This window comes from Nothobranchius furzeri, chromosome 6 (genome assembly GCF_043380555.1).
Source record: "Nothobranchius furzeri strain GRZ-AD chromosome 6, NfurGRZ-RIMD1, whole genome shotgun sequence".
Taxonomy (NCBI): domain Eukaryota; kingdom Metazoa; phylum Chordata; class Actinopteri; order Cyprinodontiformes; family Nothobranchiidae; genus Nothobranchius; species Nothobranchius furzeri.
Genome location: NC_091746.1, coordinates 48,977,621 through 48,991,824, shown reverse-complemented (window position 1 = coordinate 48,991,824; position 14,204 = coordinate 48,977,621). Strand labels below are relative to the sequence as shown.

The 14,204-nt window shown below is 41.6% G+C and overlaps 1 protein-coding gene across 3 annotated transcripts; it reads right to left on the bottom strand.

Moving 5' to 3' along the window:
- Nucleotides 1-11,002: 11,002 nt before the first annotated feature.
- On the bottom strand, nucleotides 11,003-13,301 carry LOC107397323 (alpha-(1,3)-fucosyltransferase 7). 3 transcript variants are annotated; one of them, XM_015977280.3, is made up of 2 exons: nucleotides 13,159-13,301; nucleotides 11,003-12,393 (listed from the first exon to the last, which is right to left on the bottom strand). In XM_015977280.3, exon 2 carries the CDS (start codon nucleotides 12,369-12,371, stop codon nucleotides 11,307-11,309), a length of 1,065 nt encoding a protein of 354 aa, XP_015832766.3. In that variant the 5' UTR covers nucleotides 12,372-12,393; nucleotides 13,159-13,301; the 3' UTR covers nucleotides 11,003-11,306. The 3 variants fall into 3 exon arrangements, 2 of the variants coding, with proteins under 2 accessions (XP_015832766.3, XP_054600221.2); XM_054744246.2 differs by having other exon boundaries at nucleotides 11,003-12,388; XR_011520966.1 differs by lacking the exon at nucleotides 11,003-12,393 and adding an exon at nucleotides 12,672-12,733.
- Between the last annotated feature and the right edge of the window lie 903 nt (nucleotides 13,302-14,204).

Below are 14,204 nucleotides of genomic sequence, written 5' to 3'. Positions count from 1 at the left end.
GTTTGAAATCACCCAGCAGGAGTGAAGCTTCTCCAATAGGCTGACATTGAAAGCAATGCATGTCTGGTATCACAGTAAAACCTGTAACATGCCTAAATCAAAGAAATATCTTTTAAATTTCATGTTTAGATCTATTAACCCACCAAATAAATCAAAATCCTATAAATCATTTGAAGTATCAGATAAATTATTTTTAACAATATAATAAACAAGCTAAAATTTCAAATTTAAAACAGTTTAGTCATTTGGTGCAACTCAAAAGTGCTAAAAAATAGTTTAGTTGCAACATGTGTTGATGTTCAATTCAAGTTTATTTACATCGCGTCAAATCACGACAAGAGTCGTCTCAAGGCACTTCACAAAGTAAACATTCCAATACAATTCAGTTCATTAAACCAATCAGAAAAAAGTTTCCTATATAAGGAACCCAGAAAATTGCATCAAGTCACTAGTGTCAGTGACTTTACACTAAGCAAGCATTTAGCGACAGTGGAGAGGAAACCTCCAGAGAATCCTGGCTCAGTATTGCACCTCACGCTTTTGCATCGGTTCAGTCTTAAACGGGTGGTGTAGTGTTAACATATACAGGTCCTTCTCAAAAAAATTAGCATATTGTGATAAAGTTCATTATTTTCTGTAATGTACTGATAAACATTAGACTTTCATATATATTAGATTAATTACACACAACTGAAGTAGTTCAAGCCTTTTATTGTTTCTAATGATGATTTTGGCAGCTCATGAAAACCCAAAATTCCTATCTAAAAAAATTAGCATATTTCATCCGACCAATAAAAGAAAAGTGTTTTAATACAAAAAAAGTCAAGCTTCAAAAATTATGTTCAGTTATGCACTCAATACTTGGTCGGGAATCCTTTTGCAGAAATGACTGCTTCAATGTGGCGTGGCATGGATGCAATCAGCCTGTGGCACCGCTGAGGTGTTATGGTATGGCGTTTAAAGCGTGCCACAACCTGTGCACGCGCATTGGGTCCACAGCGCGCGTGTGAACGGGACTCGCGAGCGAAAATATACATGGCAGCGCGCGCGTGAACGGGACTCGCGAGCGAAAATATACATGGCGAGTGGTCATTTGTGCACTGAGAGGGAGCAAACTGTGTCTGTGAGCGCACAAGGATGTGCACAAGTGACAAACCTGCGTGCGCGCGTTGCCAACGAGCACACGGCAGAGGAAAACGTGCGCGCGTCAGCCTCTCTGCGCGCTCGGCAGCCTCTGCGCGCTCGGTTTCTAATTCCGCTCGCTCGGCTGTGAGGAGTTTTGGCACTCTGGAGGCGTGGCCTGTGGCAGATCTTCCCTATCCTCTGATTGGTTAGTTTACCCCGCACTTTACTCTCTAGCTATGTATATAAAAAAATCTTGAATTTAGCGGTTGCTGGCATAGCTCAGCTGGGAGAGTGGGTGACTCTCACTCTAGAGGATCCAGGTTCGAGTCTGGCCAGGTAACATAGAGTTGATGTCATATTATTCTTTCCTAATTCCTGTGATATTATTTTACAGTTGTGACCGTTCAACTGTCATTAAATGTCCGAATGTTTGCTGGGCAGTGTTTTAAAAAGTGCACATAAGCTAGATGGTTTTAACCAGGTAAAAATAGACTTGTGGGTGTAGGTATGTTCAAGTTTAAAAAGTTCTTGCCTCATTAATGTATTGTTTATTTTTTTCAGCATTTAATTGACAAATTATCCTTTCAAATAATTAATTGATGAGTTACATAATTGTCCATTTAGAATTGTTGAATGGACTGAGTCAAGTTTGGTGCACTTTATATATTTCAAAACATGTTTTTTTTATTATGTATATAAATAATTTTAATGTTAATTTATTGAAATATTTCTATTTTTTCATTACCTCACCCTTGTTTGACAAAAACAAGACCTTGCTGGATAATATCACAGAGAAACTATTTGTTCACAATACTTGGCTCAGTGAGGATCTGTATACCAAAGGAGGAGATGCTCAGAAATCTGTCTGCAGATTGTTACAACCCAGACTGGAATTGGTGGGCTGTAATAAGAAAGGAGACCAAACAGAGGAGTGGGGGTTCAACAACTGATTTATTTAACCAAAGTAAGGATTTACTAAAGCAGATCAGTGCAGTCAAGAATTACTGGTGTTTGGGTAGTCCTGAACGTGTTGTGATGCCCCCACCGTCTCAATGGGTTTTCATTTGTGTTTAATTGTGTTTTTCTTCTGTTGTAGGCAGCTCGTTAAGCAGCCTTGGAGGCACCTGGGCTCAGGGTGTGGTGCTGCCTACAAAGCCTACTGTTTTTCTGCTTTCACTGGGTCTCTCCTGTGTGGTGGAGAGTCCTCACTGGCCATTCACTAACTTGCTTTAGTAAATCCTTACTTTTGTTAAATAAATCAGTTGTTGAACCCCCACTCCTCTGTTTGGTCTCCTTTCTTATTACAGCCCACCACTTCCAGTCTGGGTTGTAACAATCTGCAGACAGATTTCTGAGTATCTCCTCCTTTACACAGATCCTCACTGAGCCATGTACTGTGAACAAATAGTTTCTCCATGATATTATCCAGCAAGGTTCCGTTTTTGTCAAAACAAGGGTGAGGTAATGAAAAAATAGAAATATTTAATTAAATTAACATTTAAATTATTTATATGCATCATAAAAAAACATGTTTTGAAATATATAAAGTGCACCAAACTTTACTCAGTCCATTCAACAATTCTAAATGGACAATTATGTAACTCATCAATTAATTATTTGAAAGGATAATTTGTCAATTAAATACTGAAAAAAATAAGCAATTCTCTCTCTCTCTCTCTCTCTCTCTCTCTCTCTCTCTCTCTCTCTCTCTCTCTCTCTCTCTCTCTCTCTCTCTCTCTCTCTCTCTCTCTCTCTCTCTCTCTCTCTCTCTCTCTCTCGAAGCCCCACTCTAAGGGAGTTTGCAGTGTATTAGTGAGTCATATATTGTACAACCACAGTCATAAAGTTTTCAACCAGTAGTTTTATTCCAGTATGTATTTTTCCAGTATCACAAAAAATGTAATTTTATATGGTTAAAACCATCTAGCTTATGTGCACTTTTTAAAACACTGCCCAGCAAACATTCGGACGTTTAATGACAGTTGAACGGTCACAACTGTAAAATACCTGAAATTAAGAAAAATTAACATGACATCTACTACATTTTCCTTGCCCGGACTCGAACCTAGATCCTCCAAGGCGAAAGTCACCCGCTCTCCCAGCTGAGCTATGCCAGGCAACTACTGAATGGCAGACTTTTTTATATAGATAGAGGGTAAAGTGCGGGGTGAACTAACCAATCAGAGGACAGAGAAGATCTGCCACAGGCCACGCCTCCAGAGTGCCAAAAGCCCTTACAGCCGAGTGAGCAGGAGTCAGAAACCGAGCGCGCAGAGAGGCTGCTGAGCGTGCACAGAGGCTGCCGCGCGCGCACGTTTTCCTCTGCCGTGTGCTCGTTGACAACGCGCGCACGCAGGTTTGTCACTTGTGCACATCCTTGTGCGCTCACAGACACAGTTTGCTCCCTCTCAGTGCACAAATGACCTCTCGCCATGTATATTTTCGCTCGCGAGTCCCGTTCACGCGCGCGCTGCCATGTATATTTTCGCTCGCGAGTCCCGTTCACACGCGCGCTGTGGACCCAATGCGCGTGCACGGGTTGCGGCACGGGTCTGACACGATACCACATGCGGGTCAAAAAGCAAAGGCGGAAGTGAAATAAATTGCAGTTCCACCCTCATCCGCTGGGGGCTGGTGTCAGAAGTGACCAAATCCTCATTGACTCATGTGTTAAAAATACCAATTTCACAGCAGAAATAAACATGTTTACAGCCTGGTACCAAAACATGTTTTTGGTTTAAATGATCTAGTTTACACTCATGACAACTCTGAGGGGGGTGCATTTTTTCTCACTCTTCTGTTTAAGTGTATTAAAAGCCTAAAATTCTGTATAATTAATGAGCATCAGACCCACGTGACCGCCGCCTCAGACCCACTTGACCACATGCAGGGGGAAACGCTATTTGACGGCTTCAGTGAGGCCATCAGATATTGTTCTCTCTGAAACGAACTGGAAGCTTATCATCTATCTACAGTATCCATCCATCCATCCATCCATCCATCCATCCATCCATCCATCCATCCATCCATCCATCCATCCATCCATCCATCCATCCATCCATCCATCCATCCATCCATCCATCCATCCATCCATCCATCCATCCATCCATCCATCCATCCATCCATCCATCCATCCATCCATCCATCCATCCATCCATCCATCCATCCATCCATCCTGCCCTGCCCTGCCCTGCCCTGCCCTGCCCTGCCCTGCCCTGCCCTGCCCTGCCCTGCCCTGCCCTGCCCTGCCCTGCCCTGCCTGCCTCCGGGCAGTGGGCACGTCACATGACTCTAAAACCACACGTTTTTTGGGGGCGCTTGCTCTCATCCCTTCTTTTTAGTATTTCTAAACACCTGCAAGTTGTATGGAAACCTGGGAGTATAACCAAAGTAGCTTTTTTACATTAGATTATGCATTGTTGCCATTTTAAAGAACATGAAAAATGGCCTTTAAGCTCATCCAGCGTGTTGAGTCTTGTGTCTCCCAACTTTCTCTTCACAATATCCCACAGATTCTCTATGGGGTTCAGGTCAGGAGAGTTGGCAGGCCAGTTGAGCACAGTAATACTATGGTCAGTAAACCATTTACCAGTGGTTTTGACACTGTGAGCAGGTGCCACGTCATGCTGAAAAATGAAATCTTCATCTCCATAAAGCTTTTCAGCAGATGGAAGCATGAAGTGCTCCAAAATCTCCTGATAGCTAGCTGCATTGACCCTGCCCTTGATAAAACACAGTGGACCAACACCAGCAGCTGACATGGCACCCCAGACCATCACTGACTGTGGGTACTTGACACTGGACTTCAGGCATTTTGGCATTTCCCTCTGCCCAGTCTTCCTCCAGACTCTGGCACCTTGATTTCCAAATGACATACAAAATTTGCTTTCATCCGAAAAAAGTACTTTGGACCACTGAGTAACAGTCCCGTGCTGCTTCTCTGTAGCCCAGGTCCGGCACTTCTGCCGCTGTTTCTGGTTCAAAAGTGGCTTGACCTGGGGAATGCAGCACCTGTAGTCCATTTCCTGCACACGCCTGTACACGGTGGCTTTGGATGTTTCTACTCAACGGCGGCGGCGGCCGGGGCGCTCCTCGGGTAGTGCCCGGGCACTGGTGGGGGTTTCTGCCCTCCGCCACTGGGCGTCATGGGCCGGTGTCTTGGCTGCTGCCGTGGATCTGTTACTGTCAGGGCAGATGGCTCCGCTGATGATGTCTCGTTCATTACTTGACCCATCTGAACTCAGCCTATTTTTTCCTTTGGTGTTCACATGCGTGTGTGTGTGTGTGTGTGTGTGTGTGTGTGTGTGTGTGTGTGTGTGTGTGTGTGTGTGTGTGTGTGTGCATGGACGAGTGTGCGGGTGATTGTATGTCCACTTTGGAAGTTGGGTGCAGGAGGGGAACCGTAATTGTTAATTGTTTTATACTTGGGGAGGGGGGCTGGGATGGGAATATGGGATCTATGGGGCCATTTTAATCTGTAAAGCACTTTGAGTTGCATTTTTTTGTATGAAAAGTGCTATATAAATAAAGTTGATTTGATTTGATGTGATACTCCAGACTCAGTCCACTGCTTCCGCAGGTCCCCAAGGTCTGGAACCGGTCCTTCTCCCTCAGGGTCTGGTCACTTCTTCTCGTTGTGCAGCGTTTTCTGCCACACTTTTTCCTTCCCTCAGACTTCCCACTGAGGTGCCTTGATACAGCACTCTGGGAACAGCCTATTCTTTCAGAAATTTCTTTCTGTGTCTTACCCTCTTGCTTGAGGGTGTCAATGATGGCCTTCTGGACAGCAGTCAGGTTGACAGTCTTACCCATGATTGCGGTTTTGAGTAATGAACCAGGCTGGGAGTTTTTAAAAGCCTCAGGAATCTTTTAGAGTTAATTAGTTGATTCAGATGATTAGGTTAATAACTCATTTAGAGAACCTTTTCATGATATGCTAATTTTTTGAGATAGGAATTTTGGGTTTTCATGAGCTGTTTGCCAAAATCATCAATATTAGAAACAATACAAGGCTTGAACTACTTCAGTTGTGTGTAATGAATCTAAAACATGTGAAAGTCTAATGTTTATCAGTATTACAGAAAATAATGAACTTTATCACAATATGTTAATTTTTTGAGAAGGACCTGTAGTTTCGTAGGACTTTTCAGGAATGCAGAAATCCCTGAGCCCGTGGGCGGCATTTAAGTCTCAATTTGATAAAGACGGGTGAGTTGTGTTGATTTTAGCGACTCTGAACCACATTATTAATTTGCTGTGTGTCTGCTTTCTCCTTCCACTGAGCAGCTGTCTCCCGGCTTGCTGGGGCGAGAGCTCCTTTGCGCGGAGGACAGGGACACACATGCACAGTTCTCTCTCTCGCTTTCCATTCCTACTGAGCGGCAGCTTCATGCCACAGACAGAGATGTTTACTTAACAGCATTTGGCATGAAAATGAATCGCGCATGCAGGTACTCCCTGCTGGCTGATTCTACTCACCAATCGGATGTGGGGCATACTTTTCAGTCGGCCAATCAGTCCGTAGTGTCGCCTCAGTCCCTGTCGGACATATAAGGCCACTCACAACCCTGCCCCCTCATATCTCTCACAGGTCATACAAGTTTCTACAACTTCCCGCTTGCTAGGATCGTCAGTTTCCATCAACCTGCACATTCCTCCTGCTTGTCTTGTGTAGCATACCCAAAGGTCAAGTATTCACATAAAAAATGACCAGAAATTAACTTTTAATTTGCAGACTCAAACTGCGTCACACATCCAGGGATGCATAACATCTGTCTGGACTCCAACCAAGAAACGCAAGGATCTACGACTTGCAACCAAATAAGTTAGCTATAATAAGTGCTCTCCTTATCTTGGCTGGAACCAAAGTCATGCAGAAGACAGACCTTCTGCACTCTCACTCTGAATAAAGTTCATCTTACTTGAATCATAAATGACTTTTTAAAACGTGATAGTTGCATAAGTGTCATAATCATCTCTTGTTGAATCTCAAAAGGTTTGAATAATCTGTGCAATAATTGATGATGTTAAAATTAATATTTTTCCTGCAATGATTAATTTCAGATCTTAAACCACACCAGATCAGTATTTGTTGATTTAACAAGTTAATCTATACTCATACATCATAAGATTAATATTAAGGTTTTAGCATTCACTTCACATTAATGGGTAAAAAACATTTCCACTTCACACTGAGAGTTAACCTCTCTGAGGATCTGAGGGAAGATGTGACTACTGAGGTATTTTGGTAAGGCCTTTTAAACATGTCAAATTCTGATTTGCCAAATTTATAAACAAAGCTGATAAAAACAGGAATCACTTCCTGATCTAGTCAGTCTTTGCCATTCACTCGATGAGACCAATTGGATGACCATGCATTTAGAGACTATCCAGTCTGATGAACCCAAGGCCAAAGCCTCTCTGCAACGCTTGCGAGTGATTTCAGACACAACGGCTCTTGTAAGAGCCACCCAACACCTCAGACAGACATTCTTACCTGCAGACCCTGGTTGCACCTAATGGCTGGACTAGAAATCTGAATTCAAAGGGAACTGCACCTCTTTGGGTTCCTGTGGTCTCGACGTCCGGTGAACCTCACCACTCGGGCCACTTTCGCTTGGACCGCCAATGGGCAACACACAATGGGTGCGTAGACACTGCACGATTGCGTCATGGTTTTAGAAACAAATCTCTAGCTTATCAAACCATACAGCCAAATCAATTTTACAACCCAGACTTCACAATTTCTCTCAGATACTTACCAGGTTTTGATAAAACATCTAGCTTCCATTCCATCATTTCATTCATCATCTGTTATCTGCACAACCTTCATTTCATTCATACTTTGTCATGTACAACCATTTAGTTTAGAAAATAGAATTAAAGTAATTTGTATAACCATATTCTTGACACTGTCTGGATTAATATGAAGTGTGTTTGTTCCCTGAATAAGTCAAAGAAACTAAAGTATTCTGATTGATTGAATATCAATCTGATTGATCAAAGACCAATCAGATTGATATTTCATATTTATATGGAACATCACATCTTATTGATCATTTAATATGTGTAGTCCAGCCTTGACGCGACACTTGTCACCATGCAAAGTCGTGCATTCAGCAGATCTGCCCCCTCCCTGTGGAATTCATTACCAGCTGAACTCAGGACGCCACTACCCATCACCATTTCACGACTAAACTCAAAATTCACCTGTTCAAGATAGTCTTTTTTTAAAACGTGTTTCATGGTTTTAATTTGACTACTAATTTATTGATGTTAAGCTTGTGTGAATGTTTTTATTTCCTTTTACTTGAGTTTTTAGAAAGGTGCTTCAAATAAAATGTACTATTATTGTAACTTTTACTTATGCAGTTTCAGTGCTGTGATACTGTCCAAAACCTGACTGAAGTTCCTTCAACAGATCATTAGTGTTTAGATGCTCACATATTCAATGTTGCACTTGATGTTGCGGACAGGGCCGTTGCTAGCTATTTTGGTGCCCTAAGCACAAAGTCTTCGTGGTGCCCCCCCCCCCCCCCCCACACACACACACACAGAAAAAACAACACAATCACTGGTATGTGACATGACTAAATTCAAAACTATTTAACCTTTATTAAGAACTAGAGAGGCACAATGTACACATTTTATACACAACTAGAAAATTCTGAATATGTCTTGGCCCCCAAAATGTCTTGAAACGGCCCTGGGTGTGTGACTGAGTGTTGAAGGTGATCTGAACTGTATCAGATGTATAAATATGACATGTGTGTAACTTATTGTTTTATACAGGTAGAAACACGTAGTGGAGATAAATCTACCTACATTTTACTTTTCAACACTTTGTTTTGGTTTCTTGTTTTTATTGAACTATTTTCCTGTCCTGTGTCTCTCATCTTCCTGCATCTCCTCTAAACTCTCCAGAAAATCTGCTGCCTGGATTCTTACTTTTTCACCTCATCAGTTACTTTTGAGCAGATCAAAGGGACCTCCTGAACGCAAAGCGCAGAGCGCGTTTCAATGCTGCGTCAGTGAGGTGAAATCACCACAGCACAGGTGATGAGCTCCGCAGTAGCAGACCGCTTCAGGCACAGATAAGACAGAAAGTAGAGAACATGTGCGGACATGAACGATCGTGTGTTAATTATAGTTTTTTGGTTGTGCCACTTTGAGAATGGACCGTGCGCTGGAAGCAGCTGCCTGGAGTGCTGGAAGCAGCAGCCTGGATCGCTGCGCAACAACGATCAGCGCTGTGCTGCTGTCGGTGCTCTCTGCTCAAAAGATTCCACAAATTATGTAATATAGGTAGAAAACCTTTTTCCGGCTCCCCTGGATGTGTAGGATGTACAGCTCCCCCATAATTCGATCCCTGCTCCTGGATGAAAAGCCGGATATTTTCACAAGAACCCCCAGTCCGGACACCCGGACAGAGTGAAAAGTGGACACGGTCCATCTCCTTTACTTTTTGTATTGTTTTCTCTGTAAGTGTTTTTCTCCCCAGAAGAAGCTACAATGATGTTCTGCTGAGCTGTGGTGGCTTCATGGAGGGGGCCATCGACTAGCACACTGCTGCTAACCACTAATACATTCTCTCTCTCCTGATAATAACTTTTTGTTTTCATTGACTTTTGATGTGCTAATACTAGTTTATCCGCTTAATTATAGATCCACTAGGATAAATACAATAAAGTTTATCTTTCACCAAATACAATATTTACTAAGACATCACAATATAACTATAGACACATTACTTGTGTGTGTGTGTGTGTGTGTGTCTTTGTCTGCCTGCTCTGTCTTCTCGATCCCCAGTGAGTCGTGGAGGATGGCTGCTTATACTGAGCCAGGATTCTCTGGAGGTTTCTTCCTGTTAAAAGGGAGTTTTCCTCTCCACTGTCGCTGCATGCTTGCTTAGTATGAGGATTGCTGTATAGTCACTGACACTAGTCAGTGACTTGATGCAATTTGCTGGGTTCCTTATATAGGAAACATTATTTCTGATTGGCTTAATGAACTGTGAATTGGAATGTTTATTATGTGAAGTGCCTTGAGACGACTCTTGTCGTGATTTGGCGCTATATAAATAAACTTGAATTGAATTGAATTTTCTCTCCATAAACATGCTGTTAACTTGCTTTGCACATCTTCTAATTGAAATCTGTCTTTATCATATATATATTTTTTTTTCATAAGCTTGCGTTTGGTGCCCTGGAATTTCATGTTGTAGCCTCCCCCCCCCCCCCCCCCCCCCTTCAATAAGCGCCGACAGGGGACAACAACCCCAAACACTGACCGAGCAACTGTACAGCAACTGCTGGTAAAATTTCCTGGAGCTGCCCATGGCCCCTCCCCCGGCGTGGTGCCCTACGCGCTATGCGTGATGTGCGTGTGCAGAGTGCCGGCGCTGGTTGCAGAAACCAAAACCGCACATCATTGTTGTCAGGGCCACACTTGAACATTTTAATGCTACAAACTGAGAACCACGTTGTGTCTTTTGTCCAGTTGTTCTTGATTATTTGCTTTCCAGAAGAATAATGAACCAGATTCAGGTTCCTTTTGAATGTTCGAAACGGAATTGAGCTTTAATCCCTCTGAAATACCTTTCTCTGTGAAATACCACCATGATGAGTGACTGGGTAAAGGAAAAAAAATTGAAATGTAGATTTTTCATTTGAAGGCCTAATTTTTTCTGGGTTGCATAATACAGAAGAGTCACTCGGTTTCTAGGAAACAAAACACCTTCATTTTAAAATGTATGTCAGTTTAAAGTACTATTTAAAATGACTTGCACCTGCACTATGCAGCAATCATGCAACAGATCAAATTCTGAACAATGATACAGTACAGTAGTTCTGACGTTGAGAAGGAAGAAACAAACAACTATTAGTAACAGCAGAATTTAATTAGACTGGGGAAGTTTAAAGCTTCAACGAAGCAGGTTTCATTTCAGGAGAGAAGAACATCAGCTGCAACCAACAACCACACATCCTGGGGTGAGATAAACCAATGTTATTTGTGTCTCACGCTGCAGGATATGACCATTTCGTCCCTTTTTAATCTGAGTATTGTATATGGTAGGCAGACTAGCGGTAGAAAATTATTTTAAAACACTTCACAATGGGAATATTCATGATGACTGTAGCATTATGACATCTATAGACGTGGACGTTTTCTGTAGATTCATATTAAAGAGTAGTTTTGTCCCAGGACTCTAGATCATAATAAACCTTGTGTTGAGGCAATGTATCGTAACGTGTGCAGATTTTGCACGCCGTTTCCCTCCAGCCTTTGCTCATTTTCACCTTCCAGTGCTTTTTCCAGTTAAAGTATTCGTTGTACCTCTTCTTGTCACCTGCAAGCTGTTGCAGGTACTTTCCCAGATCTTTTATTGAAGCAAACTCGTCAACGTGAATAAAAGAATGTTCCGGAGCCACGGCTTTGTAGTGATTTATGGATGGTCCCAGCACAACAGGCACAGCTCCTGCTAGGTAAGCGTTGTACCACAGCTTTTCTGTGATGTAGTCTTTGCTCACAGAATTCTCAAAAGCTAAATAAAAGTAGCAGCGTGAGATGGTAGGTAAGAGGCCTTCAGAGGAGAGAGGTGTATTACTCCAGCGGCCATAAACCTTAATGGGAACTGTAGCACTCAGCTCTTTGTACACTTGGCTTCTTTTGTAGTGGCTCCTGTAGTTGCTGACCACCCAGCAGACCAAAGAGCTTTTATTCACACGCCTGTCCTCCACCAGGTGTTCCTCAGTCTCCACAGGTAGCAGCTCACCATACGGTACAGTGATATCAGCATCTCTCCTGTAGGATATGGTCATGTTGAAGAGATTAGCAAACCGCCGCAGGTCTCCGTTGTTATCAGGGGACTCCAGGGACATCCAGGCCCACCTCTGACCCTGTGGACGAGGGAGGTCAGTGGGCAGCTTCTGACTTCCTTCAATCAGTTCTCTGTTATGGAACACTACAACATCAGCGGTGGGGTAGAAGGAGCGCTGGTCCACCAGCTTACAATGAGGTATTTGGTAGAGATCCCAGCAAACGTCACCCTTCAGACTGAATGGATATTTGAAGGGCCTGTACCAGAACAGGATGGTCAGATTTTTTTCGCTCCTTAATGGATTTAGGGTGGGGTACTGGTTTAGGGTGGGGTACTGGGTTATTCTAGGCCATCCATGGTAGAAGATGAACACCATAACACCCAGAATGCAGAAAAGGACAAACCTCTTTATGAAACTGAACTCCATATTTTCAGTGTTTCCACCTGTCCTGTCATGAAGAAATGACAAGAATGATTTACCAGGAAATGCTGTACATATAACACCTTCTCATTCAATGTGTTGCCTTTATCTTCATGATCATTTACATTGGGAGATTCTCACTGAAGGCTATGAATGAACACATGTGGAGTTATGTACTTAACCAAAAAAGATGAAATAACTGAAAACATGTTTTATATTCAATTATCTTCAAAATAGCCACCCTTTGCTCTGATTACGGCTTTGCACACTCTTGGCATTCTCTTGATGAGCTTCAAGAGGTAGTCACCTGAAATGGTTTTCCAATCATCTTTAAGGAGTTCCCAGAGGTGTTTAGCACTTGTTTGCTCCTTTGTAAATGGCCATGAAAATAAAGAAAACACATTGAATGAGAAGGTGTGTCCAAACTTTTGGCCTGTGCTGTAGCCTTGACTTGGTCCAATTAAGAACATTTAACCATGTTGGTTAAACAACAACAACAAAAGGGACAATTTGTTTGATTGAAAACAAAAGTGTTGCCTCACAATTGTTGAAGCTTTCTCATTATAACTAGAGATAATATTTCTAAGCTTTTAAATTGTAGTGATTAAAAGAACTGACCAAGCAACACAATAGTTCTAAAACACCTTCCAGAATTCTCTAAATAAGCAACCAAACAACAGTTCAGAACAGAAGCGAGCTGAAAAGACAGAGAATACAACCACTAAACCACAGATTCTCCACACATCTGTAAATTCACACAAAATATGAAACCAGAACCAAGAACAAAACTTACTTTGACTTCTTGTTTTCCAAGTTTTTGTAGAAGTCTGTTCAGCTCAAGATGCTCTGCCTTATTGGCAAAGACAGTTGCTCGCTTTTAGAGTCCTGAGCACACGTCTAGCTCCCTGAGAGAAACAGGAAGTGATCATCAAACAAAAATGCAGAATTTTATTTAGTCTTAGCTTCTGTGTTGTACTTAGCTGGAAACCACATATTAAATATATACAAACAAAATTGGCAAAGAGCATTGGCATTTAGTGTAAAATAAAACATTTAATGAATCAAGAATCATTGTATATTCTGTTTTCATCACTGGTAATGCCATACTTGAATTACTGTGTGGAAGTTTGGGGAAACACATACCTGAGTAATCTACAATCACTATCCATACTGCAAAAACGAGCAATAAGGATAGTATGTAATGTGGGATATAGGGAACACACAAAAACACTGTTTTTAAAATTACGTGTTAAAATGTATTAATCTGATAAAGTTTAAAACCGCAGTAATCACGTTTAAGGCAAGAAATAAATTACTTCCATGTAATATACAGAAAATGTTTAATGATAAAGACAATGGGTACAATTTAAGAGGGGCATTAAACTTCAAAAAACAGAGAGTTCGGACAACAAAGAGGAGCATGTTTACAATAATATGTGGGGTTGAATTATGGAACAATTTGAGTGAAGATTTGAAAAAATGTGTAAAGGTAAATCAATTTCAGAAGAGCTACAAAAACATTTATTGGATAATTATGTTGATGAGCTGGGTTAAATAGAATAATACAATAAGTTGATTGTTGAGTATGTTTAATCTACTGTATTATTGTTATTTTTATATAGATATGTTTCTTAATTTTTAAATTTTGTTTTTGAGATAAGCTGAATAAGAATAAGTAAGAAGGGGGTAGGAATGTACAAGTTTTACTTCTAACTACTCCTTTTCGGACTTCATTATTTGATTGCTTTTGTGTTGAGTTGTGTTGAATAAAAAAAGTTGTTTTTACGTTAGTTCGAAATAAAGTACAAGTCAAAGTCAAAGTCCCTTACCAGCCACTTT

Coding starts and splice junctions, on each gene's coding strand:
- LOC107397323 (XM_015977280.3), bottom strand. CDS start 12,371: ATGGAGTTCAGTTTCATAAAGAGGTTTGTCCTTTTCTGCATTCTGGGT.